We start from the raw sequence: 26,075 nt of genomic DNA, 5'->3' as shown, positions 1-26,075 counted from the left end.
CATCAGCTCAGCTGAAAAAGGAAAGGGAAAGAGATGGGAGGAGAAGGATACTGTCTAAGTATGTATTAGTTGGAGTAGTGAATAGAGTATTGAATGAGGCTCAGAAAGCTCGGAGTTCTGATCCTGGCTCAGACACTGGGATCAAATGAAGAACTTTGCAAACCTTAAAGAATTCTATAAAGTTTATAGTATAAATGTTTTTTTAATAGATAAATTTCAACTCCAACAAATATAAAGCTGGATTATCATTTTAAATTATAATGGTTCACATGTGCATGCATGGGTACCTATATGTGGATGAAGTCTACCATCAAAGCACTGGTACCCATCTAAGCATATTTAAGAAAGTCATGTCACATTTGCATAATTCTTTAAAAATGTAAGATTTTATATATATATATATAAACATTCTTACAGATATATATCTACATATAGATATATGGAAATATAGGGAATATTTATATTCCTGTGTATTCCATATTCATGGCTATATATGTGTGTCTAGATCTTTGGGCTAGTATAAATGTATTCAAACACCACTTTGACTTTATTTATGGCAGCCTATTTTCCAGATCTCTACAGATTTATCTTTCTGAGTCTTTAAGATATAGGGAGAATTTGATGACATAGTAAATCTTTCCATTCTATTCATTTTGGGACTTTCCTTAGCCAGTTAAGTGCCAGAAGAGGCTGGATCCTAAGGCTGGATGATCAAGACTGTGTTGACACAGGGTCATGAGTGGGGTGGCAGCCACAAACGGTCCAGAAGCACAAGCTAAGGAAGAGACACTTACTACATGAATTTTCCAGTCATTTGGGGTTGAACCTAGCTCTGCCTTCCTACAGTAACTCAAGAATCGCAGAGACAAAGGCATTGTTTCAAGCTGGGGGGATGACTAGCTACCACTGTGGACATAAAGAGGACTGCTGACTTCATAGATAATAGGCTCCCTTCAAATCCCACTCTACTCAAAGTATCTTTAACTCCTCGGATTCAGGGATAAATGTCAGCAATATTTTGGAGAACAAGCCCTAAGATATAAATCCTCATATGCTCTTCCAAATGACTTTGAATGTTTTTTTTAATAGCATATGGTATACTACTAATCTGGGCATCATAAATACACACAGAAAGTTTGCTGTTGTTCACACACCATTTTTAACAAACTGACTGTGAAACAGATTTGGATAAGGAGAGACAGAAAAGAAAAGTGGATGAGCTGCTGACAGGACTTGGGGAAGAAGGGAAGAAGCTAAGGAAGTGAAGTCAACATGCATTTATTTAACACTGATTGTATGCCAGATACTCTGTTGAATGGAAATGTTCTCTTCTCCTTCCCATTCTTTGTTTTTGTTGCTCAGGAATTTCAGTCCTGTCTGATTCTTTCATGACACCATTTGGGATTTTTCTTGGCAAAGATACTGGAGTGGTTTGCTATTACTTCTCCAGATCATTTTACAAATGAGGAAACTGAGATAAACAGGGTTTCATGACTTGCCCAGGGTCACACCACTAGTGAATATCTAGGATCTAATTTAAACTCAGAAAGATAAGTATTCCTGACATTAGACTTAACAGTCTTTTTACTATATCACTCAGTTCCACCTCATTCTTAGAACCTATTTATTATATAAAGGCACTTTGAAGATATTTATATACAAGTGTATATATATATATATATATATATATATATATATACACAAATATATGTATATATATATAAATATATAATATATAAATATATATTTGTATACATTAATGTATGCATACATGTATGAAATGTCATTTATTATAAGTTCCCTAAGAAAAGATTCAGTTCTTTTGAAGATCATAATTTTCCACCTCTAACCTCCCTTTTACATCCCTTTCCTTTTTCTTTTTTTTTCAAGGAAAAATTAGTAATGATTAGGCAGATTGTGGATAAACAGGCAAACTATTTATTATAGATAGCTGGTATGGTTGTGCAATCTTTTTAAAAAATACAATACTGGTATTATATAATAAAAAACTCAAAAAAACTTTTCATAACCCTAATTTGACCTGTGATTCCAATTCTAGGACTCTAAACTAAGAACACTGTTGTTGAGAAAAACAGCCCTCTTGATTCAAGAATAAATTGATATCAGGATTATTCATAAAAGTAAAAAATTAAAGAAAGCTTTGTCTATTGGGAATAATGATTCAGAATAGGTGAAAAAATGAGATCTATCCACTGTACAAATATAATAAGAAATGACCAATTTACAAATAAATATGGGAAAGCAAATATGAAGTAGAGTGAAGAAAAACAGTATCAGAAGCACATTATAAACTGACTTACAACAAATATGTCAATGTTGTTAATAGTAAGGACAACAGCAGCAACAAGGGAATCCAAGAAAGGGGAAAAAAAGGATTCAGAGGGTGGGGAAGAAGCAGATGAGATGTTTGGCTCCATTCTTTTAAAGACAGATGATTAAAATTAAAAAAAAAAAACAACAACTTTGTAAAACAGAGAGGAACCCAGTGAGGATTAAGCCAATATTCTGTATTTTTCTCTTTGCTTTGTAATTTTCATAATAAGTAGTAGGTGAGCAGGAAAGAAAGCAAGGCTATCCATGAGACTGTCTTATAACCCCTTTCTATCTGGGTCAGAGCCCTTCTCCTTTGCCATAAGCTTTAAGCTTTCTTTCTTTTCTGTTTACCTCATAGGAACACAAGCTCATAGATTCAGAGCTAGCAGGAAACTAAGAGGTCATCTCTTTTTACATGAAAACACTGAGGCCCAGAGGGATGAAGCAATTTGCTCAAGGTCATCACTCAGACAGTAACACAACCAGGATTCAGACATGTCTTCTAACTCCAAACCTCATTCTACTGAACTACTCACTCTGCTGTGTGACTAAATGAAGTAAAGTCTGTCTCAACTAAATGAACACAAATTTCTCATTTTCTGTTAGTCTCTACTGGCCTTAGAAGTAATAAATGCCATCTGAGATAGAGGACAGCTTCTTGGCTTTATAACTAGATCTTGGAAATATAGTAGCTGGTTAAACGTATGACGTCTGTAAAATGGATTCAGGATTTCTGGACCTACAACTGAAAATACAAGAATGATGGTTAGTAATAGAATATATCTCTAGGGATCCTTGGTTAGGGATTAAAAATTAATAGGGATTCTTGGTTAGGGATAGATTATATACATCGAGCTAATTCTGATAAAAAGGTATTTTCCTGGAGTCTTGCAAATCTATTCAAAAAAGTCCATAAAGTAAAAAGGGCAGTGAGAACAGCCTATGCAAATCTACCAATCCAGATACCATAGAGAGTAGCTACAATATAGAAAGAATGGCAATAGAGATGTCCAATATCAGTAGGAGACAGAACCAGGAAAGGAGCTCTCAATAAACACATGGCCTCAAAATGTCAATGTACAAATGCATAAATGATGGGCAACAAGCAAGATGAGCTCTAGATCCTAATACAAAAGGGCAGAGTTTAATTAAGTATCAATGACACTGGAAAGGCATACTTTTATGTAATAGGAACAGAGAGATGTTATTGTTCATCCTTGGGTTTTGAAGAAGATCAATGATATCATGTCTTAAAAAAGGGGGGGGGGGACTGAGAGAGGGAGATTAGACAAGCATTATAGTCATGTGAGAAAATCCAGAAACTAGAAGCAGAAAATGTGGAGAATGTTTGGATGAAGAGCAAGAGAAGCAAAAACAAGCACCTAACCAACCAATTATCCAATAAGCATTTATTAAGTTTGTATTAATTTATTAATTATTATAAGCAATTATTAAGTGTCTATATGGTAGGCACTGTATGGTAGGCATTTATTAAGTGTTTGAGGCCAGATTTGAATTCAGATACTCCTGACTCCAATGCCAGGGCTCTATTCACTGTGCCATCTAGCTGCCCCTAACAAAAAACTTTTATTAGGAGGAGCAACAGAAGCTCTAGGGCATCATAAAAAGTTTAAATCAAAGGTAACACCTGAGCAGAGTTTTGAACAAAACAAGAAATTCTACAGTGGTAGAGGAGACGGTGCTGTGCTCAATATGACCTGAATTCAGAGTCTGACTCCAGCTTTTATCAAATGTGTAATCTAAGGCAAATATGAACCTAAATTTTCTCATTCATAAAAAGGGGGTAATAACCCTCACAAGATTACTATGAGGAATAAATAATATTATATGTTTAAAGTGCTTTGCAAATATTAAGACTCTGTTGGTTACTTTTACTCTAAGATGTGGAGGTGAGAAAGGAATATTCTCCAAGTATAGGGAGCAAACATTTCAAAGACACAAAGTGAGAATTTTTTTTGAGAAACATAAATGAAACTAGTTTATAATAGGACTGAAAAGGAAGATTGCAAACAGGTAGTTATGGGCTTTAGAAATCAAAAGAAAGGGGACAGCTAGGTGGCACAGTGGATAGAGCACCAGCCCAGGAATCAGGAGGACCTGAGTTCAAATCTGACCTCAGACACTTAAAATTACCTAGCTATGTGACCTTGGGCAAGTCACTTAACCCCATTGTCTTGCGATAAAAAAAACTAAAAAATTCAAAAGGAAGAGGTTTTATTTGATGAAAGAGAAATAGGGAGCCACTGGAGTTTACTGAAGAGGGGAGTGATATGATCAGACCTACACTTCAGGAGAATCACTCTAGGAGCATGGAGACCAGATAGGAAGAGGGCATTGCCCAGATGGTGCAGTGGATAGAGAACTGGGCTTGGAATCAGAAAGACTCATCCTCAAGAATTCAAATCTGGTCTTTGATACTTACTAATGGTGTGATCCTGGGCAAAGTGACTTAACCCTGTTTGCCTCAGTTTCATCATCTGTAAAATAGACTGGAAAAGGAAATGGCAGACCACTCTAGTATCTTTGCCAAGAAAATCTCAAATGGGAACATGAAGAGTCAGAAAACAACTAAACAACAATAAACATGTCAGATACTATATTAAGTAAGCTCTGATGATCAAAAGAAATAAAACCCCCAAAAATAATTCAGGAGAGAAATAATGAAGACCTGCACCAAGATGGTGGCTGTGTGAATTGAGAAAAGTTGTTTGAGAAATATGGCAGCAGAAGATTTGGCAAATGATTAAATATGTGAGGTTAGAGAGAATAAGCAGTCAAGAATATTGATAGCCAGTAAAGAAGGCTGGTGATACCCTTCACATATGTAGGAAATGTGGAATAGGGGTGGGGTCTGAGGTTCAAGATGAGATTTTTGTTTTAGATATATTGAATATGAGATGTATAAAAGATATTTAGCTTGAAATATCCAATAGGCAATTAGAAGTACAATCCTTTTTAAATTCAGGAGAAAGATTAGAGACAGAGAGAAAAATAGAAGAATAGAGTGGGATATACCCCCAGTTAGGCATCAAAAGCACACTTAAAAAAAGAATACAAGAAGGAGTGATTAGAGATCTTGAAGAATAATCAAGAGAGCTATGCCTTTAAAACCAACTGAGGAGAGATAATCCAAGAGGAGAAAATGGTCCAAAGATTGACCATAGAATTAGAATTACAAAAGTAATAGAATGAATTATAAAGGTATGTTGGGAGTGTCAAGTGTGCTGATGCTTAGAATGAATTATAACTGATGAGATAAATGAAGAATATGAAATATGAAAGCTTTTTTGGAGGGAAAAGAGGATGATCACAGAAGAGATAGGATCACTTGACACTGGTCCAGTTTGTACTCTTCTGTCTGCCTGTGTCCTCTGCAAGGCCCAAACCTCTGAATATTAGTTCAGTTCATTTAAACTGACTGTCACCCTGCCCATGACCTTCTATATGACTAAACAATGTGGACTCATGGATTTAATCTCTAGATTTGATATGTACTTTCTTTCCATATGAACTGCTTCCTTTCCTCTCTCATTGCTCCTTTAATCCTTAGTCTCTGCACTTCGCAAGTTGATTTTTGATATTGCCCTAGCTCTACACTCAGGATAGCTTTTTCTCTAGGCCATCTGGCATAGTTTTGATAATTAGGTTGAGATATTTATTATCAAAAAATAGTACAATGTTTACAAGTTGAGTTAATAAATCCTTGTGGTTATCAATTGATAAAAACAGATTTATATAGCAGGGGATTTCTATCAAGGGCCAGTGCTTATACTATAAGATCCTCTCCTGGCTATACATCTGACTTTCAAGGCTTCAACATTCCCCCCTATTGAACTTCCCTGGCATTTCCCTTAGAGCCTGAGGCTTTCTCACTGAAGACTCCAGCTGCAATGCCAGACCTCTTCCCATTGGCATATGCCTTCCAGGTCCTTCATTTTAAAGATGGATCTAAGCAAAGCAACCTTTATTCCCATCCCAGATGGGCTCCTGATCTTCCAAAGTCTCACACCATACCTCCACAGCAGTATACCCCACTCTTTTCCCAAACCCTTCACTTTAGTTCTCTTTTGTGAACTGTCTTTCTTCATTAGACTGCAAACTTTTTAAAGGCAGGGACTATCTTTCTTTTTGCTTGTATTTGTCTATATATCATTTACCTCAATATTGGGTATTCAAAAGTGATTAATAAATGCTTACTATCTATATATTACATATGTATATAATATATATACTTTTAAATTAGGTTCTAGTATCCCTTTCCATCACCTTCTGTACCCTCTCCAACATCTCACTATCTTTATGCTAAACAAAACCTCCCATCACAGTATTTCAAAGTTCCTATTTCAGCTTACTTAATTCTATTTCCTACTAAGTTTCTGTAGCTCTCCAATATTATTTCTTCTCCATTATTGAAATTCCTATTTCCTGAGTGTACCTGGTAGAGGTTGGACCATGTAAAAGATATTTTTTTTTCTTTTTGAGGCAATCAAGGTTAAGTGACCCAGGTCATACAGGTATTTTTTTAAACTCTGGGTCTCCTGACTCCAGAGCCAGGGTTTTATCCACTGCCTACCTAGCTGCCCCAAAAGATGTTTTAATAGAGAGGTTTTTTGGTTTCATTTTGTTTTGTTTTTTGTTATCTACTATTTTTAAGTATTTTTGTTATATCTTCTTAAAAGTTGGTTTAGAACTTAGGTATTTGTGAAAGAATCAGTCAGTCAATAAGCATTTTACTAAGTGCCTATCATGTGCTGAGCATTATGTTGAATGCTGAGGATACAAAGAAAGACAGAAGATGGTCCCTAACCTTTTAAAAGAAGCTGGGACTTGAATGAAATAAATTCCTCATTAAACTTATGTAAAAAGAGATAAAAATTCTATAGGACAAAGGGGACTTCATGAAAAGTCCAGACCTGAGTACCCCAAGACTAGTAAATGTAGGTGCTACACTTGAAAATCTCAAAGAACAGAGCTTTTGCCACCTCTCTAACAATAACAGAAAAGTCTTTTCCTGAATTTAACAGACTAACCTAATCCTTTCCTGCTGTGTCTTAATTTCTTTCATTAGGTCTGATCATGTCACCCCTTTTCTCAATAAACACCAAAGACTCCTATTACCTCCAGAATAAAAAAATCTGGTGAAATATACATATATACATACATACATGTTTATAAATAGTTTCTGGTTCATAGCAAGAATTTAATGCTTTGTCTAAATACAAACTCTTTTGATTGGCTCCTGATTGCCTGGCCCTTTCTTACCTTTCAAGTCTTCTTACACTTCAGTCTACTCCATGAAATCTATAATGACACAACACTGAACCATCTGCTGTTCCTTGAACATGACTCTTTATTTCCCATCTCTGTATCTTTGCGATGGCTGTGCCTCCTACCCTTAGTACTCTCTTCCCTCACCTATACCACTATGTTTCCTTGGCTCTTTTCAAGTTCTACCTTCTTCATGTCTTCCAAGTCTCTCTTGCTTCTAGTACCTTCCCTAAGATGCTCCCATCTACCTTGTGTGTGTGTGTGTGCTTTTATATATATATATATATATGTATATGTATATGTATATGTGTGTGAATACTTAATTATATAAACATATGTATATATATAAATAACTAGGTATATACAAGACATCTGTATATATGTATACATACATATGTCTTGTACATACTAAATTATTCATATATTGGTTCTCTAATTAGAAATGAGATCTTGTTAATGACAACAATTGTTTTGCTTTTCTATGTATTCTTTAGCCCAGTATTTGGTACTTTATAAGTGTCTACTATATGCTTGTTTCTTAATTGTATGATTCTAAGGACATAACAAAAGATGGTTAGCATCATCCTTATAATAAGCCTTTACATCTCTGTGCTTTTTGCCATTACTCAAACATCTACAAATACATAAGCTACAAATTTCATATTGATTTTAGGTTGAAAATGTCTTTCCTGACTTAAATGAACTGATGCTGAGAAAGATAAGCAGAACCAGAAGATCATTGTACACCCTAACAGCAACATGGAGGTGATGATCAATCTTAATGGACTTTCCTATTCCATCAGTGCAATAATCAGGGACAATTTTAGGGTATTTGCAATGGAGAATACCATTTGTATCGAGAGAAAGAGTTTAAACAAAGACCAAATATTATTGCCTTCGATTTAAAAAAAAATTGCTAGCTCTATATTTGATTTTTTCCTCAAGGATATGATTTGTCTCTCAACACATTCAATTTTGATCAATGTATAGCATGGAAACAAAGTAAAGATTTTAAGACTGCCTTCTTGTGGGGGGAGGGAAGGGAGGGGGTGGAAAAATTATAAAATTCAAAACATTACAAAAAATGATAGGTAGAAACTACTATTGTATATATTGGAAAACAAATAAAATATTTATATAAAAAAGTTAAAAAAAAAAAGAAAGAAAATGTCTTTCCTTCCTGTCTTTATTTACTCTGCTGCTGCTTTTGGTTTGGGGTCAGGAGTGAGACAGGATGCTTCAAATACAAGCTAATTTCTGACCAAGAATTCAACTGTAGTGGGGATAGAGATAGTATGGTCCTAAGTGAGAGGTACCAAGAAGAAACTGAGCAGCTTGTTCAAGTTCAAGCCAGAATATTCATCAGAATGTATGTATGTATGGTACAGGAGGGGATATGCTGGTACAACGAGACAAGGAAAAGAACCAATTGACCAGGTTATAGTTAAGGAAGAAAAGCCTAGAGGACAGTATATGGAGCATGGAATGGTGGGGAAATATGCTTGCTTGCTCCCAAGTTTTCTGAGAACCACTTGCTATTCAAGTTCAACTCACCTATACAGGGCTAACAAGCCTCAGTTGGCATTGACATGATGCCAGGTTTAAAAAAAATAGATTTGAGAAAATCTCACAGGAATATAGTTGCTACCCTCAACAAATATACAAGTAATTTCAAAGAAATGAAATATCATCCAGTACCTCTTCCCAAAGACATTTATTAATAGAGGCAACTTGATAAAGGCAGAAACAGCTCAGACCTGAGTTTGAATCCTGCTGCTTTGTCAATCAGTCAATCAACAAGTACAATGAATGTTGGAAATTGTTTTTACATGCAATTGGGGCAACATAAAATGGTAATAGATAATTTTTAAAAGCTAAAACAAAAAGCCATTGAAACTGAGGCAAAAGATGGACTGTCATACTCAAAGAACAGCGAATAGGTCAGTGTAGCTAAATGGTTTAATGGTTGTAAGTGGGGAAACTAAGAGGTCTGGAAATGTAGGAAGGCATGAGTTTATCAAGAACTTTTAGAGGCCAGAAAGAGGTTTTTATATTTGATCCTGGAGGAACTGGGGAGCCATTGGAGTTCAATGAGCAGGAAATTCCATGGTTATATGTATTCTTTAGAAAAGTCACCTTAGGGGCGGCTAGGTGGCGCAGTGGATAAAGCACCGGCCCTGGAGTCAGGAGTACCTGGGTTCAAATCCGGTCTCAAACACTTAATAGTTACCTAGCTGTGTGGCCTTGGGCAAGCCACTTAACCCCATTTGCCTTGCAAAAACCTAAAAGAAAAGTCACTTTAGCAGAGTAGACAAGGATGAGGAATGACTTGGAGCAAGAAAACTTGTTAGAAGCTTATTGTAGTAGCCCGGGCAAGAGATGACAAGGGCTTAAATTAAATTGTAGTTGTAGGAATAGAAAGAAGGCACATACAAGAGATGCTGTAAAGGTTTAAGAATGGATTAGATATGTGGCATGGGTGAGAGTGAGAAGCCAAGAATGACAATGAACCTTTGGGCAATTAGAAGGTTGATGACACCCTTGAAAGTAAGGGTACTTAGTTTGAGAAAAGTTCAAAAACGTTTAGAAAATTCAAGAAGAGGGGAGATTCTGGGGAAAATAGAATGAAATCTGTTTTGAATATGTTGAATTTGAGATATAGACATGATATAACCCATGTCCAAAAGACAAATGTTAATGCATGACTAGTTCAAAAGAGAAGATGCAAAAAATGATGCTTTTTTAGCTCTCATGATCTTTAATATATCCTTAAAAATGTGACTACTCCAGTGGGGAAAATAAAATGAAACACACATTAGTTGTTTTAAATAGAATCTACCACAGTGAAGGTTTCCCAGGTTGCAGATCGTGGTCAAAATTATGATGTTATTGAAATTTATTTTATGTTCTACACACAATTCTCTTTTCTCCCTCATGATGATATCCTCCTCTGCTCTCTGACCTATTTGAGGAGTTCACTGACATAATGTTTGCTTTTTCCCCTCTTCCCTAATCAAAACTTGACCTCAGGAAAATCTGATATCAGGTGAAAATATAGATCTTAGAATCATCTCTAGAGAGTTGAAAAAGGAACACACAGGAGGTGATGAGATCATCAAGTGGGATAGTGTAAATAAAAAAGGAAAAGAGGGTCCAGGACAAAATCTAGGGGAATACCTATAGTTAGTGGATATGACATGGTTGAAGAACTAACAAAGGAGACTAAGAAGGAATGATCAGACGTATCGAGAATGGGGATTAAAGCACCTTGAAATACTAGTTAAGAAAATACAATCTAGGAAGAAAAGGTGGTTGACAGTGTTAAATGTACTAGAGGAGAAGGAGAAGGATGGGGTAAAGGTTATCAGATTTAGCAAGGAGGTTATAGGTAACATTGCAGACAACAGTTTCAGGTGAATGATGAGGTCAATGGCCAGATTGCATTTGGATTCATAAGACACAGGAAGGAAATAAAGTAGAGATGTTTACTGTAGAAAGTTTTCTAAAAATATTTGATTCAGAAATAGTCATAAAAAAGCCAAATCAAATAAAGATCCTTTAAGGTTAGGGTGTAGATGAATGTGTTTGTAGGTAGGAGGGAAGGAACCACCTGATAGGAAAATTTTGAAGATTAGAGAGAGAATGGGAATGACAGTGGAACAATCTTCTAGAAAAGATGGAAAAGGATAGGCTCAATGATGTATGTCAAGAATTTGGCCTTGGGCGGGTAGGTGGCGCAGTGTATAAAGCACCGGCCTGGAGTCAGGAGTACCTGGGTTCAAATCCAGTCTCAGACACTTAATAATTACCTAGCTGTGTGGCCTTGGGCAAGTCACTTAACCCCATTTGCCTTGCAAAAAACTAAAAAGAAAAAAAGAAGAATTTGGCCTTGTCAAGAAGACACTATCCAAGGCTAGAGTAAAAGAGAAGATAATGAGAGAAGATGGCCGAGTAAGGTGAGATGAAAAGCCAAGAAGAATAAAGAACTCTCATTGAAGTATGGGGGTAGTTAGGTGACTCTATCCACTGACAGAGTGCTGACCCTGGAGTCTGACCTCAGATACTTAATAATTGCCTAGCTGTGTGACCCCCAGGCAAGTTACCTAACCCCACTGCCTTAAATAAATAAAATTAAAAAAAAATAAAGTGAAGTATGATTCAAGTTCCTCATTTGAGAAGGTTGGAGGGGGGATCCTGTGAAAAGTTTAAGGAGAAGAAAGGGTTTGAAACAGCCCCTGAAAAAGTTGAAGTCAGGATTTCCTCTTTACAAAATTCAGTACTAAATCTACATCTTCATCTTCATCTTCATCTACTACTACTCCTGCTGCTGCTGCTGCTGCTGCTACTACTACTGTTGCTGTTGACACTATTTCTCCTTAGTAAACTCACTTTTATATTGTACTTTAAGATTCACAAAGCACTTTCCTCACAACTATAAGTAAATATTATCCCTATTCTACAAATGAGGAATGCTCATCCCACAAGTACAGTGTAAGAGCTTGAACCTAAACCTAGGGCTTGTGAATGCATAACCCTGGGTTTCTATTATCATCCTTCTCTGTCTACCAATATTAATTCCACTTAAAAAACAAAGAAAAGAAATATAACTTTTAAAATGAAGTTAAAAGAAAGTTAATTGCCACTTCTCTTATTTATGTTCCTGATCTTTCCTTTATTTATAGGCTCCAAGTTAAGGGATCTGTAGCTGTAGGCATGCAATTTTTTTAGTTGCAGTACAGTTAAGTTTATTTATATTTGACTTCCAAATTTGGCAAACCACAAACAGAACTCACTACATTCTGGGTGAAACCACAGGAATTCTGTAATTTAAAAAGTGCTAAATCATGCATGATTAGGATGGGAAAGGGGAGGAGAGATATGACTGATCTGTAGGGCAATGGAAGTGGGCAAGGTAATCAATGGGTTCATGAGGCAGTGCCTACATTAAAAAGAAAAGTGGTTTCAATTTTCAGTACCTTGTTTGGACTGTCCCTTGGGGAGGAGAAAGGAACTAAAGAAACTTCAGTTATAAGTTTGCCTTACCATTCCCCAACATTTTCTTCCCCCCTTCAGTACCATATTATAGCATCATTATGGTTTTGATTAGATACAGTGGACTCACCTGAGAACCTTGTCACCTTTTTTTAACACTCTTGTAAGAAAATGAGCCCTGAGTTATCGTTCAGTCATTTCAGGACTGTCATTTCCTTCTCCAGCTCACAATGCAAATGAGGAAAGTGAGGCAAACAGGGTTAAGTGACTTGCCCAGGGATGCACAGCTGGGGTCTAAGGCCATCTTCTGTTCCACCTAGCTGCCCAATTAACTTACAAATGAACTGGAATGCAGTCCTAGTTGCCTGAACTTGATTTCACAGAGGTGTTGCTAATAGGGAACTGCCAACTTTAAAGTCCATAGAATATTTCCTTTGGAATGTTTTTATGAAAATGGTATTTCTGATCATTTATTCAATTTGCACTTAACAGCCTCATTCTAGGTAGGGTGGGAAATACAAGACATTGGAAAACAGTCTTTGCCCTCAAAGTAGTTATACTCTCTCTGGGAATAAGCTTTTCACTATAATACAAAATAGCAAATGTTTCTAAGGTCATGGACTTCCATCAATCAGTCAATCAACATTTATTAAGCACCTACAGTGAGCCAGTCACAACGCTAACTCCTAGAGATGAAAAAGACAACAATTTTTAACTCTTAAACCTCCCCTTTGATCCCCTCACCCTGTCTGTGAAACTATGGTTGCCTTATCAGTAAAAACAAAATATGAGCTATTTAAATAAAATATTCCATGTTGAAGGTTGCCCAGGTATTGCATACCCAAGCCAAAATGGAATTTTTTAAATTATGTCTTCTATTCTCTGAAAATTATTTCTCCTCTCTATGTTTTTGCTTCTTCTCTGCTCCCTGATCTGCTTAGGTTCTCAGAAATCTATTGTCTTCTTCTCCCTTCTTCTACCAAAACTTGGTCCCAGGAAAGTCTCTGATGTCAGTTCATTTCTTTCTTACTTTCCTTAATCACTGAGAAACCCTTTGAGCCTTGCTCACCCAGTTTGGTTAGTTTTTTGGAGGGAAGACTAGGTAAAAGTTGTGATTCCCTACCTCATTGCCTCATCTTTTTCTAACTTACCCTTAATCATTGAATGGGCATTGTGTCAGTCAAACTGAATCAAACTCAAGAAGGTCCAGGTCTTTCACTGCATCCAGGGCCATCTCCAGTCATCCTGATCCACATTTGGCCACTGGACCTAGATGACTCCAGAGTAGAAAGTGAGGTTGGTGGCATCACAGTCCTCTCCTCACATGAATCCATTTCACATTTATATCATGGCATCACCTCCCCAACATCACAGCCTTCTTCAAGAACAAAGGATAGCAACAACAATAGGTCTATCAATGTGTAACCTTACCTAGGATATCTGAATTTTGATGTTGTTCAGTTGTTTTTCAGGTGTATTTGACTCTTCATGATCCCATTTGGGTTTTCTTGACAAAAATAATGGAGTGGTATGCCATTTCCTTTTCTAGGTCATTTTGCAAGATAAGGAAACTGGAGCAACCAGGATTAAGTGATTTGCCCAGGGTCAAACAGCTAGGAAGTACCTGAGGCTGGATTTGAACTCAGAGAGAGAATCTTCCTCACTGCAGGTCTAGGACTCTATCCACTATACTTCTAGTTGTTCTATCTGACTTTTGGCTTTGACTCCTCCTCCTCCTCCTCCTCCTCCTCCTAAAGGACTTTTGGACTCAGAAGGAAATAAGAGAACATAAGTCTATGGGGGAATGAAAAGCATGGTCCTTGTGCCCCTAAATCTGAACCAAAGCATCCTGACACCTCATCTAGTATTCTCTCCACTATATCACAATGATTCCAACATTCATTCTAAAGTTTCAATTTTTCCCATTGAAAATATCTTCCAATACGTGTCTGGCAAACTCTCCTCTCCTTGATGAATCCCCATCTAGACAGTATTGTGCCAGCAAACCTGAGGCTCATAGCTTTCATTCAGAATTTTCTGAGAAGATGAGTAAGACTATCCCAACTTGAAATTGTCCCTATGGAGCAGGGGTTCTTAATCTTTTTTATGACACAAACACCTTTGAGTTGATCTAATGGATAGAATGCTGGGTTTGGAAATCAGAAAGACCTGACTACAAAACTAACCCTAGATTGGGCAAGTCACTTCACCTTTGTCTGCCTCAGTTTTCTCAATTGTCAAATGGGAATAATAATAGCACCTACATCCTAGGATTTTTATGAGGATCAAATAAAATGATATTTGTAAAACAATACAGTGACTGGCATAGAGTAGATATTAATAAATGTTCATTTCCTTCTTTCCTTCCTTCTCTTTGGCAGCATAGTGAAACATATGAACACCTTCCCAGAATGATATTATTAAATCTATAATTAAATATATATTACAAAATTATTACAAAATAATTGTGTTTCAATACAGTTATCAAAATATTTAAGAAGAAAAACAAGCTCATGGACCCTAGTAAAAGCCTCTGGAATAGAGTTTAATACTTTTGGCTAATACAATCACCAGTTGAAACAGAACATAAATCATCTAAATGGTCTTCATCATAGAACTCTGAAGTGCAACCTTTTTATGAGGAAATAATAATGAAATTACCCACATATCATTTGCTCATAGTTGCCTCACTTGGGTGACAATAATGAAGTCATTCCCATTTCTGTCTCAACATTTTGATGAACCCCATTGAGTAATTAATTGTGTACACAGCAGGTACTTGTTATAGTTGATGAATGAATGAACAATACAAAATACTTGCACAAGAAAAGCATCTGTTCTTTTTCGAGAGACGACACCGTGAAGGACAATTTGAGTTAGATACCTATTGGCCTTCAGATTAGTGTTATATATATACATAGCCAAAGTAGGCAGTGGGATTGGGTCATTCATGGTTATCTTTATGAGGTCATCTGAAGGCAATCTTGCCAAGAGTCAAATGGAAAAACTAGATGATTTTAAATTTTCTTCTAATATTGGAATGATTTTGAACTAGAAATAGATGACATAATATATGTTTGCTATTTCCTCACTCATTAGACTGTAAGCTCTTTGAGGTCAGATTATCTTTTGGGGTTTTTTTTAGTATCCTAAGTGCTTATCATAATGCTTCACAAACAGTAGATGATTAATAAATGTTTATTGATTGAATGATGGAGAATTCTGTGTGAGCATAGGAGGCTGTTTTCCCTTTTTATTTGCTCACCTCAGAAACAAAAAAAAAAAACCTTTTATGATTACAAAAGTATCAACCAGACTTTTTTCCATACTATATCTCTGCTGTAACAAGAGTCTGGCCAATGGAACCCCCACCATCTCTAAAGATGCAATTCTGTTGGCTAGGCCCCCATGAAACTGATATGATAACTAGACACATGCAGATAATTTAAGCAAAATCAGACCCAGTTCCTAGGAGAATCATCTGTGAAAGGGGACAAAATCACAATTGTCTGTCCATCTGGGTCCTATACTTGAGTTACTGAGTTTTTTGTTTAGTTGTTTAAAAAAGATAACAACTAAAGCAAGTTTTGTTTCTTTCTTCCAAGAAACAATTAAACCGTCAAGTAGATGACTGGTTTCCAGGAGTAAGCTTAAGTGCAAACAGATGTTGATGAAAACTAAAAACCAGATTGTACCTTTGGTGAATCTCCCATAAAACTTTCTATAAGCTATGACCACAAGCTGTTCTTTCCAGCCTTCCACAGGTCCCACCTGCTTGGATGGTTCCTTCCTGCACCCACATCCCCCAAGAACCCACTGGCAGGCAAACAGACCAACCTTCTATAAAATCAGAGGCTGTGTAAGGACGGTGATTCAGGTTGCTCTCCTCCTCAGGGTGGTTCAGAGTCTCAAGGGCCAACTCAATGGCTTCAACCAACTCATCTCGTTTATCCTTCCTCACAGGCTTCTCCTCTGGGTGGCGGGTGAGGCCCATCTCCAGCTGATACACCTTTTGCAAGGTGAAGCTGTCAAAAGGAACAGCTGCATACTCCGTTGCCAGCTTCACTCCAGCATGCACCTCGGCTTTGTCCACCTGTGAATGCAGGAAGTCCAGAAGATTGGTCTGGGTTTTATCAGGAGGAGGCCCCGAGTCACTGGAGCGGTACTGGGCATTCTTTAGCTGCTCGCTCCTTTCCTGAAGCTCATCCTTCAGCTGGGCGATTTGTTTCTTCAGGCTACTGATGTAGCTGCGATGCTGTTCTTCTTGCTCCTGAAGAATAGCCTGGTAGCCTGCTTTCCCTGTAGGGCCATTTGCCCTGGGCAATGCCAGCTGCTCCTCATCACCTTTGGGGGTACAGGCCAACATGTAGAGGACTGAGACAGCACAACACAGAAACAGAAGCAAAAGGACCACCCGAGAAATCCAGGCAAGCAGTCCCCGGCGCAACATCATCATTCAAGGACCTGCCATGCGTTCGATACAAGAAACACCCCCCCTTGGGGCATCCTAGATTGCCAGGGTCTCCACAGGAGGAATCCCCTGGGCTGGATCAGAAGATGTATCTGGAGATGTATGAGCTACTTTCATCCGTCTTCCATAAATCATTCGATTTCTTCCCTTCCAGGACAGCAAGACAGACCCTTTCCACTCTTGCTTTGGCTGGGCTGAGAGGCTGAGGTAATTAGCTGAGCAACACCTCCTGGTCCTCACATTATCTCTCATCATAGCCTTTTCAGTAGAGTGCAGACAGTAAAGGAAGACCTGCAAAGAGACAAATGAGAAAGACTGAAGTTACTCAGTAAAATAATACATTGTTACAGCCTTCAAGAGCCTTCCAGAACTCTGTCAAAACTGGAGCAGCTACAGGAAAGTCAACAGATCAAAATCCCAATCAGATTCCTTAGTTTCTGCCCCACCCCCCAATTGGTCCAGATACATGTGATCATGGAATTTCATAATTAGAAGAGATGTCAAGATTATTTAATCCAACCCATACCTGAATAGGAATTCTCTCCACAATATCCTTAATACATAATTATCCAGTCTTTGTTTAAACACCTCCAAGTAACAGAAAATTTACTATCCCATAACACAATCTATATAATGTTTTCTCATTCGGCAGCAACTAAAAGGGAGCTCTGAATCATCCCCAAATTTCCCGATGAGGTAAGTTAGGGAGGGTGGAGACAGAAAAAGGAACAGTACATTCAGGTCCAAGTATTAGAATGCTAAGAAGGTGGAGTATGAGGTATGGACACTGATATATTCAAATTTCTTTATCTTGAAAGGGTGGGAGGAACTGATCTGGCCAACCTAACTCTGCTTTCTGACATAGAAAAGAAAATTTCTTATGGAGCATGGTAATCAAGTGCTGTTGATTGGCAGGAAGGGGTGAGAAAATTCTGAGAGGAGGAAAATGGAAAAAAAAAACACCTAACCATCCTGTCACAGGCTAAGAAAAACCCAGGCAGAGCTGAGCTCCAGGCTTCCTGTAGGAGCTCTATGTTCCAGCTGCTCATTACAGATACACTGGCATATCACAGAGCTTCTCACTAAAACAGATATTTTCTTAAATATATGCTCTGCACCTCAACTCCAAATTTATTTTAAATCCAACCCATTCTACAAACTGCAAACTACAAACTTCATCCTGTGATCTTTTTTTTACTCCCTTACATTCTTTCTGCTCCCCCAACTATTATCATCTTTCATTCTTGTATATTCTCCCCATGTATAATTCTCCTCTTCTTCCTCACTCTTTCCCCCCCCACCTTTCCAAAGAGGAAAAATTTTATTTATTTTTATTATAAAGTTTATTATAAAAATACCTCCAAAGAAGGGATGTTAATATTTTTTTGCCTGGAGGTGAAGGAAGAATGGAGTTACCTTTACCCCTATCTCACTCACACACAAACACAATAATATATAACAACATATAGTTATTCTTCCCAGATAAATTGTCCAAGAAACCAGTCTGGCAGTAAGGAATCCCCTGAAACAAGGGGACAAAGCAGCAAAATTCTGGAACAAAATTGGGAAGTAAAGCATATTTTAATATGAAAATACTATAGTATATAATAAATGTTAAACATCTTTTTAAATTTAATATTTTATAAGGAAAAATGATATTAGCATCATTCCATTCTGTAGCATCTCTTTATACTGTCTGACACACCAAGATTCCACAGAAAATATTTTGGAGAAACAGCTTAATAGGTATTGATATTTCATGAAAATACACTATATTCAGCTGGATATGTTGACAAATTTTCTTTAAACTAGTTTTAAACTCCTCTGCTTTATAAGAGGTATGATTCATCATACCTTCATTGCAAGATTTTATGGAAAAGCTTATATTTCAATACAATTTTGGTAACCATCTCTTTTGATTCAGAAAGTAAGTCAAACATTTTCTTATTCAGGAATTTTTGGAGCTCTTTTGGTTCCCTTGTAAAAATTAATTTACACTCATTAAACACAAGATAAAATTCTTATTATGGTCACTATCAATTCTGTTGTCCATTTCCTATTTTTTATTTTCAATAGCTTATTTAAATAATTCAAGGTACAATCATTTTAATTGTACTCAAGATCTTTTTTCTCATTATTATACTTTTATTTCATCTTTTATAAATTTTGATTTTAGTTTGGATGAGTCTGACTATACACAGACAGTAATTCTCACAATAACAAAACTTTTCTTATCTGTTAAAATTAAATATATTTCATACTTTAGGTTATTATTTGCTGTTCTTCATATTCAGCACCTACCAGGTTTTTGCTTTTTTTTATACAAGTCAATGGGTTTAAGTGACTTGCCCAAGGTCACAAGTTAAGTAAGGTCACTTTGAACTCAGTTCCTCCTACCTTCAGGGCAGGTATTCTATTCACTAAACCACTTAACTGCCTCTATCTACTAGGTTTTTTTTTATTTTTTTAAATTACATTTATTTAAGGCATGGGGATAAGTGACTTGACCAAGATCACACAGCTAGGCAATTTATTAAGTGTCTGAGGCCAAATTTGAACTCGGGTCCTCCTGACTCCAGGGCAGATACTCTATCCACTTTGCCACCTAGCTTCCCCATCCCATTACCTAGAAGTTTTTTAAAAGAAAATATTCATGTTGGAGATGCATAAGGGTTCTGTGTATTGTACAACTCTTTGACTCCTCTAATTAATTTCTTTTTCCTAACTCATATGTTCTCATATATTTCTCCCTGTCTTTTTCTTTTACCACCTTTTCACTAAAGTCGCCAAGTATCAGAGTATAGGTTGATTTTATTTGGAGAAACTTAGCAAGTTCTTAGAATTTCTCTACCCCTTTGTCCTTAGTAATCAAAGCTGGTGTGTAAGAAGTTATTTTCATGGTGGCAAATAAATAATTTTCACTAGACCTGCAATATGTGATAACCAAATATCTTCATAAAATGCTCTTTCTTCTAACTTTTGAGGTTAGAAAATGATAAAAAAAATTTATTCCAATGCATTTCTTTCTATCTCCAGGGAATACCTGTGAGTCCTTCCATTCTCCTGCAACTTCCAGAATTGTTCTATTTTGTTTATGCTAACAGTGTCATGATTGATAAGAATCAGCTCCTTTATCAATAAATCCACCATCTGTCTTTGAAAAATGATATCACATTTACAATGACAACAACCAAATTACAATTTGTTGCCAGTTTAAAAATAATTCCAAAATCATTGGAATAATTCCAAAATCATAGTGAGACCACCACATTTATATCTAGCCTTTCTCAATAATCATCAATAAACAAGAACAATGAATAAAAATATGTATACTTAAGGAAGGTATTTACTGACAGAAAAGATACAGCATAGTCAAATCCAGAAAGGATACTCTGTGAATGAGAAAATCCCTTGGATGTTCCTGTTTATGGATAGCATTGCAACTGATTGAATCAAACCTCAAAGCCGAACCTCCAACAAAAGAGATAATTTAGTATAACCCATTTCTGAACGGAAATGTCCACACTTATTATATTCCTGATAAGAGGTCATCTAAATTTTACTTAAAGACATTCAAAGAATTAACTATATTTCTTCCATCATGGATTTATGACATTGATTTTTTTGAACCCAAATGTAAGACTCATCTATTATCCCCATTATCTTAATAAATTCTAGACTGTTAAGATTGTCCTGGATTATGATTATTATTCAATATGCAATATTGACTATTATAATTGACATAGATTCAGGTCATCCATAACTTTGATAAACATGTCACCTATGTCTTTAGATCTTTCATGAAAATGGTGGCCAGCATAGCACTAAGGCAAAATCCCTGAAGCCCCCATACCAGAAACCTGTCTCTGACTTGATATCACCCATTAAGGACTATACATTGTCTCCATTCATTCAGCTTGTTTCAAATCTACCTAACTATATTATCACTTAACTCATATCTCTCCATCATGTTCATAAGGACTACATGAATGACTTGGCAAACACAACTGAAATCTAGATTATATCTGTTTACAGAATATTGACAATCTGGATAGAAAAGGAAATGAGGTTAATCTGGCATGACTTGTTCATAATGTCACTCATGTATATCAAGAATCTCCAAGTAAGTCCTTCTTGGCTCTCTAAAAAGTTTCACTACTTGACAGCCTCCAGTGCATTTTTCTACACCTTCAACACAGCACATACTCAGGTCCCCCATGGCAGATTCACTTACTCTTATTTTAAGAGATGTACCTCCTACACAGGCAGTTCAGTATTTCAAATAGTTTGTTTCCTTTTTTTTAATGTGACACTTAAAATTCTCTCCAAACTTTTCTTTGGCTTAAGGACTCTATCAACTATAATTTAGAACAATACACAGTTATTAGAAGACTAAGCTGAAAGTGCATATTTAACCCTGGGAGCTTTTTCTGCTGCAGAGAAATCTTGGGCTTCATCTAATTACTATAATTCTGTGATTAAAAACAGCTCAGATTTGGTACCCAGGCACCTCACTGTTTTTAATGAAGTCTCTTAGATGAACTCATTATATCAATGTATTAAATTACCAGTGAAGGCATGTTATTGGGTTATGTTTCCACTTTGAATTAAATAAGTTATAGCTAAAGACAATAGAAAAACCACAAAAGAAAATAAAACTAATAAAGGTAACCTGAAACATGATTTATTCCCAAATTGTTGAAATTTCAGACCTATAAGATTAGTGTTTCTTCTGTAATACCATGGGGTTCATGGTAAATAATGACCTTGTGGAAGGGAAGCTCACATTTATACCTGTAAGAAAGCCCTAGGAACTGACTTTTAAGTGGATCTTCTTATAAGACCACCTCTCTGCTAATTCCTGGATTCTGTCACTCAGCTCAAAATCAAAAGAGAGAAGAGTCATTTTTTTCTTCTTCCTTGCTCTCTTCCCTGATGATGATGATGTGGGGTCTTTTTTTTTAGGTTTCATTAAAGTTTTATAACTATGGATACTGTGGAGAAAATGGATTAAATAAAGTAGTTAGTCGATTGGTCAGTATTTCTTAAGCACTGTGCTAAGCATAGAGGATATAAAGAAAAGGAAAAACAAATAGTTCATATTCTAATGGAGAAGATATCAGGTAAACAACTAGGTAAATTAGAGACAAGATATATATGAAGTAGATGAAGCATAGCTTTCTACAGAAGGAGGAACTTGATCTGAGGCTTAAAAAAGGTCACAGAAATGCCCCAAAAGCAATAAAAATGTTCATTCCCTTTGACCCAGCAATTCCAATTCTAGGCCTATAGCCAGAAGAAATCATAAAAAAAATGGGAAAAGTCCCACATGTTCCAAAATATTCATAGCAGCTCTTTTTGTAGTGGCAAAGAATTGGAAGTTGAAGGGATGCCCATTAACTGGGGAATAGCTAAACAAGTTATGGTACATGAATACTATGGAATGCTATTGTTCAATAAGCAACCATAAATGATTGGACTCTAGAGGAGCATGGAATGAGTTACAGGATCTAATGCTGAGCAAAGGGAGCAGAACCAAATGTACACATTAACAACACCATTGTGAGATGATCAACCTTGATGGAAGCAGCTGCTCTCAGGAGTTCAGAGAGCTAGGACAACTGTTTTAGATGGGATATGGAGAATGTTATCCCCATCCAAAGGAAGAAAAACAAAACAAAAAACAACCCTCCAGAATATGATGAACATTTTATAAAAATTATTTCTTATGTGTATCTTTCTCTTAATCCTACTTTCTCATACCAAAAATAACTAATATGTAAACATGTTTATCAGAAATATGTATGTACAATGCTAACCTGACTGTTTTGATGCTGAGGGGAAGGGGATGGGAAGGGAGGATGGAAGGAAATTTTGTAACTTAAGAATATACATGTGTATATCAATGAAAAAAATAATGATTTTTTTTAAAAGGTCATAGAAACCAAGACGCAGATATGAGGGCGTATTCCAGGTACTTCAGACAGACGGTGAAAAATCATGGAGGTGAGAGATGGAGTATTTCAACAGAAAAAGAAAGTAGGCCAACTTAGCTGGAAACAAGTCAAATAAAGAATTGGAAAGGTAGGAAGAAACCAGAAAATGAGAAGCTTTAAATGTTAAACAGAGGGGTTTATATTTAATCCTGGAGGTAAAAGGGAGCCATTGTAGCCCATGATAAGGAGGATGTAATATAATTGGAACTATACTTTAGAAAAATTACCTTATTTGTTATGTGGAAGAGGGGTTAGAATAGAGGTTGGAAGTAGGGAGACCAACCAGAAGGTTACTGCAATAACCTAGGTGAGAGATGATAAGGTGAATTAGGGTTGTGGCTATGTGAGGGGAGAAAAGCAGACATATAATAGAGATAATATAAGACAGAAATGATGAGATGTGGCATTGGACCGGATAGGTGAGGTCAATGAAATGATGAGTCACGGTTTACACTATGGGCTTGGGTTACTGGAAGGATGGTGATGACCTCAAAAGTAAGATAGGCAAGGGGCAGGTAGGTGGTGTAGTGGATAAAGCACCGGCCCTGGAGTCAGGAGTACCTGGGTTCAAATCCAGTCTCAGACACTTAATAATTACCTAGCTGTGTGGCCTTGGGCAAGCCACTTAACCCAGTTTGCCTTGCAAAAAAAGAAAACCTAAAAAAAAAGTAAGACAGGCATTTAGAAGAGGAGAAGGATTAGAAAGTAAGATTAATAGGCTCTGTCTTAGACATATTGAATTTGAGTTGCCTACAGGACATCCACTTTGAGATAACCAAGAAACAGATGGTGGTGTCTATAGCTTAGGTCTAAATATAGATATGTAAAGATCTCGATCTCTCTCTCTCTCTCTCTCTCTCTCTCTCTCTCTCTCTCTCTCTCCCTCTCTCTCCCTCCCTCCCTGTATACACATCTGTATACACAAACATATATACATATACACATATAGACATGTCTATATGTGTGTATGCATATCTTGGAATCATCTGCCCAAGAGTGATAAATAAACCTATGGAATCTGAGATCACCAAATGAGATTGTAGGAAGTGAAAAGAGAACATAGGTAGGTAAAAGTTCTGGGAAACATGCAGGGTTAGTGGAATGCTGTGGAAGAGAAAAACTTTAAAGAGTCTTGAGAAAGCTCTCTTTCTCCATGCCAGGGAGAACATTGGCTCTTCCTCACACCGGCTCCCTCTTGCATCTTGCATGAGCTCCTTTAGACAGGCCTTATTCTTAGATATGGCACTAGTTCTAACTTGCAAAGTTGTGGAGTTGATCTGTTAAAGCTGTCTGGCATTTCAACCTTCTGGAATATGCTTTCCCAAACTTTAGCAAAAGGTTTGGAAATAGCGGATGTAAAACAGATGTCATGCTCCTACAAACTCCCTAATTCATTTGGGTTGCAAGTACAGGCTTCCTTTGTCCCTATACTCATTAACCTTCAACCTGAAGAAGTCCTCAGATGATAAGCTGGAAGAAAAACAATTACTTCTTTGACCCCATACAATATTAATCTTTCAAGTTTCAAAATATATACTCCCTCATATTCCATCTAGAAATCTTAATATTCTGGCCCCTGAATGTTCTTTCTCTCTCTCTCTCTCTCTCTCTCTCTCTCTCTCTCTCTCTCTCTCTCTCTCACAAACCTACCTCCCCTAAACTACTAGCTTGTTTCAGTAGTGTCCGACTTCATGACCCCATAGGAAATTCCCTGACAAAGATATTGAAGTGGTTTGCTACTTCTCTAGCTCATTTTACAACTACAGAGACTGAGGCAAACAAGGTTAAATTACTTTCCCAGGGTCACATAGCTAGTGAGGCCGGATATGAACTCAGGAAGTCTCAACACTCTTTCCACTGTACCTACCACCTAGCTGTCCATCACTACTTGGTTGGACAATCTCAAACAAATTTTCCCTAGGAAGATTAGGGTGACTGCCTCTATAGTGGGTTTATACATCTCTTCCTCCATCAAAGTCTTCAGACTGATATAAACAGGTTATTCTATGAGTCCTTCCTTTCTAATTCTATATTCCTCCATCCCTGTCCCTCCCTGAAAATGATCATCTACCCTACTTTTGTCCCTCAGAACCTTCTCCCAGTTCTGTTCTTAGAACTACATCTGTTCAAATGTAAAACTACGGATTTGTCACTTCTTAGTAGTCCATATTCATTATCCTTTCAAATCTAGTCCAACTATCAAAAAACTTATACCTCTAGGTAAGAAGGAATTATAGAAAGGATCTAGCACATATTTTCCTATTGTACCAGAGAGGCACTCATGATAATAGAAATAGTAAACACCCCCCTGCAGCTCTGACTTTTACATTGTTGCTTTTAATGACTCCAGACATCTTTTATCAAATTCATCATCTCTGATCTAACCTTGAGGTTCCTTTCACTTTTGTAATTATAAAGTGGTTTTCAGCTTCTTCAGTAATGATGCACAGAAGGAGAAAAGGAGGGCTGGGAATGGGGACAAGCTTGTATTGAGGATCTACAATGTGCTAGATAGGCACTGTACTAAGTCAAATATTATCTCATTTGAAAAAGAGAAGGATTTCTCCAGGTCTTTAGCCACTGAGCATAAGACAAAGTAGGCTTAGATCTGAATCAAATGAAGAAACTGAATTAAGAGAGGAGCAGAATCTGTTCCAAACTCTAGGTCAGCCAATATTTTCAGTTGAGGGTTAGGGAAACATATTTCTAATGGGTGAAATACTGAACAGTCTTATTAAACCAGATCCACAAAAGAGTGAGTTGAAACCATTCTAAGTGGCTGAGAACAGAACCTCCTAATGCTTGTTGCTTTCATCAGTTCATCAGAGTCCCTGGTATAGCCTAACACCACAGGTAAATGATAGTGCCAGAACTACAACCTACAACTTCTTCCTGTAAGGCTGTTACTTGAATTAATGAGTTAATGTTTATAAAATGCTTTCCTTTTCTCAGATGGGAAGCACTATATAATTACCCAGCAATATTACATGTTA

The 26,075-nt window shown here is 36.8% G+C and overlaps 1 protein-coding gene across 8 annotated transcripts in view; it reads right to left on the bottom strand.

The window, feature by feature from the left end:
• The window catches only part of CSGALNACT1 (chondroitin sulfate N-acetylgalactosaminyltransferase 1), a 426,592-nt gene that overhangs the window by 88,557 nt on the left and 311,960 nt on the right, over positions 1-26,075 (bottom strand). For all 8 annotated transcript variants that reach the window (XM_074209074.1, XM_074209073.1, XM_074209070.1 and 5 more), the window contains one exon: positions 16,453-17,377. In XM_074209074.1, the coding sequence (XP_074065175.1) occupies positions 16,453-17,071 (619 nt within the window). In that variant the 5' untranslated portion in view covers positions 17,072-17,377. The remainder of the gene's footprint in view (positions 1-16,452; positions 17,378-26,075) is intronic.

This window comes from Macrotis lagotis, chromosome 1 (assembly GCF_037893015.1).
Source record: "Macrotis lagotis isolate mMagLag1 chromosome 1, bilby.v1.9.chrom.fasta, whole genome shotgun sequence".
In the NCBI taxonomy this organism is placed as follows: domain Eukaryota; kingdom Metazoa; phylum Chordata; class Mammalia; order Peramelemorphia; family Peramelidae; genus Macrotis; species Macrotis lagotis.
The sequence above is the reverse complement of the archived record's forward strand: the minus strand, read 5'-3'. Positions and strand labels throughout refer to the sequence as shown.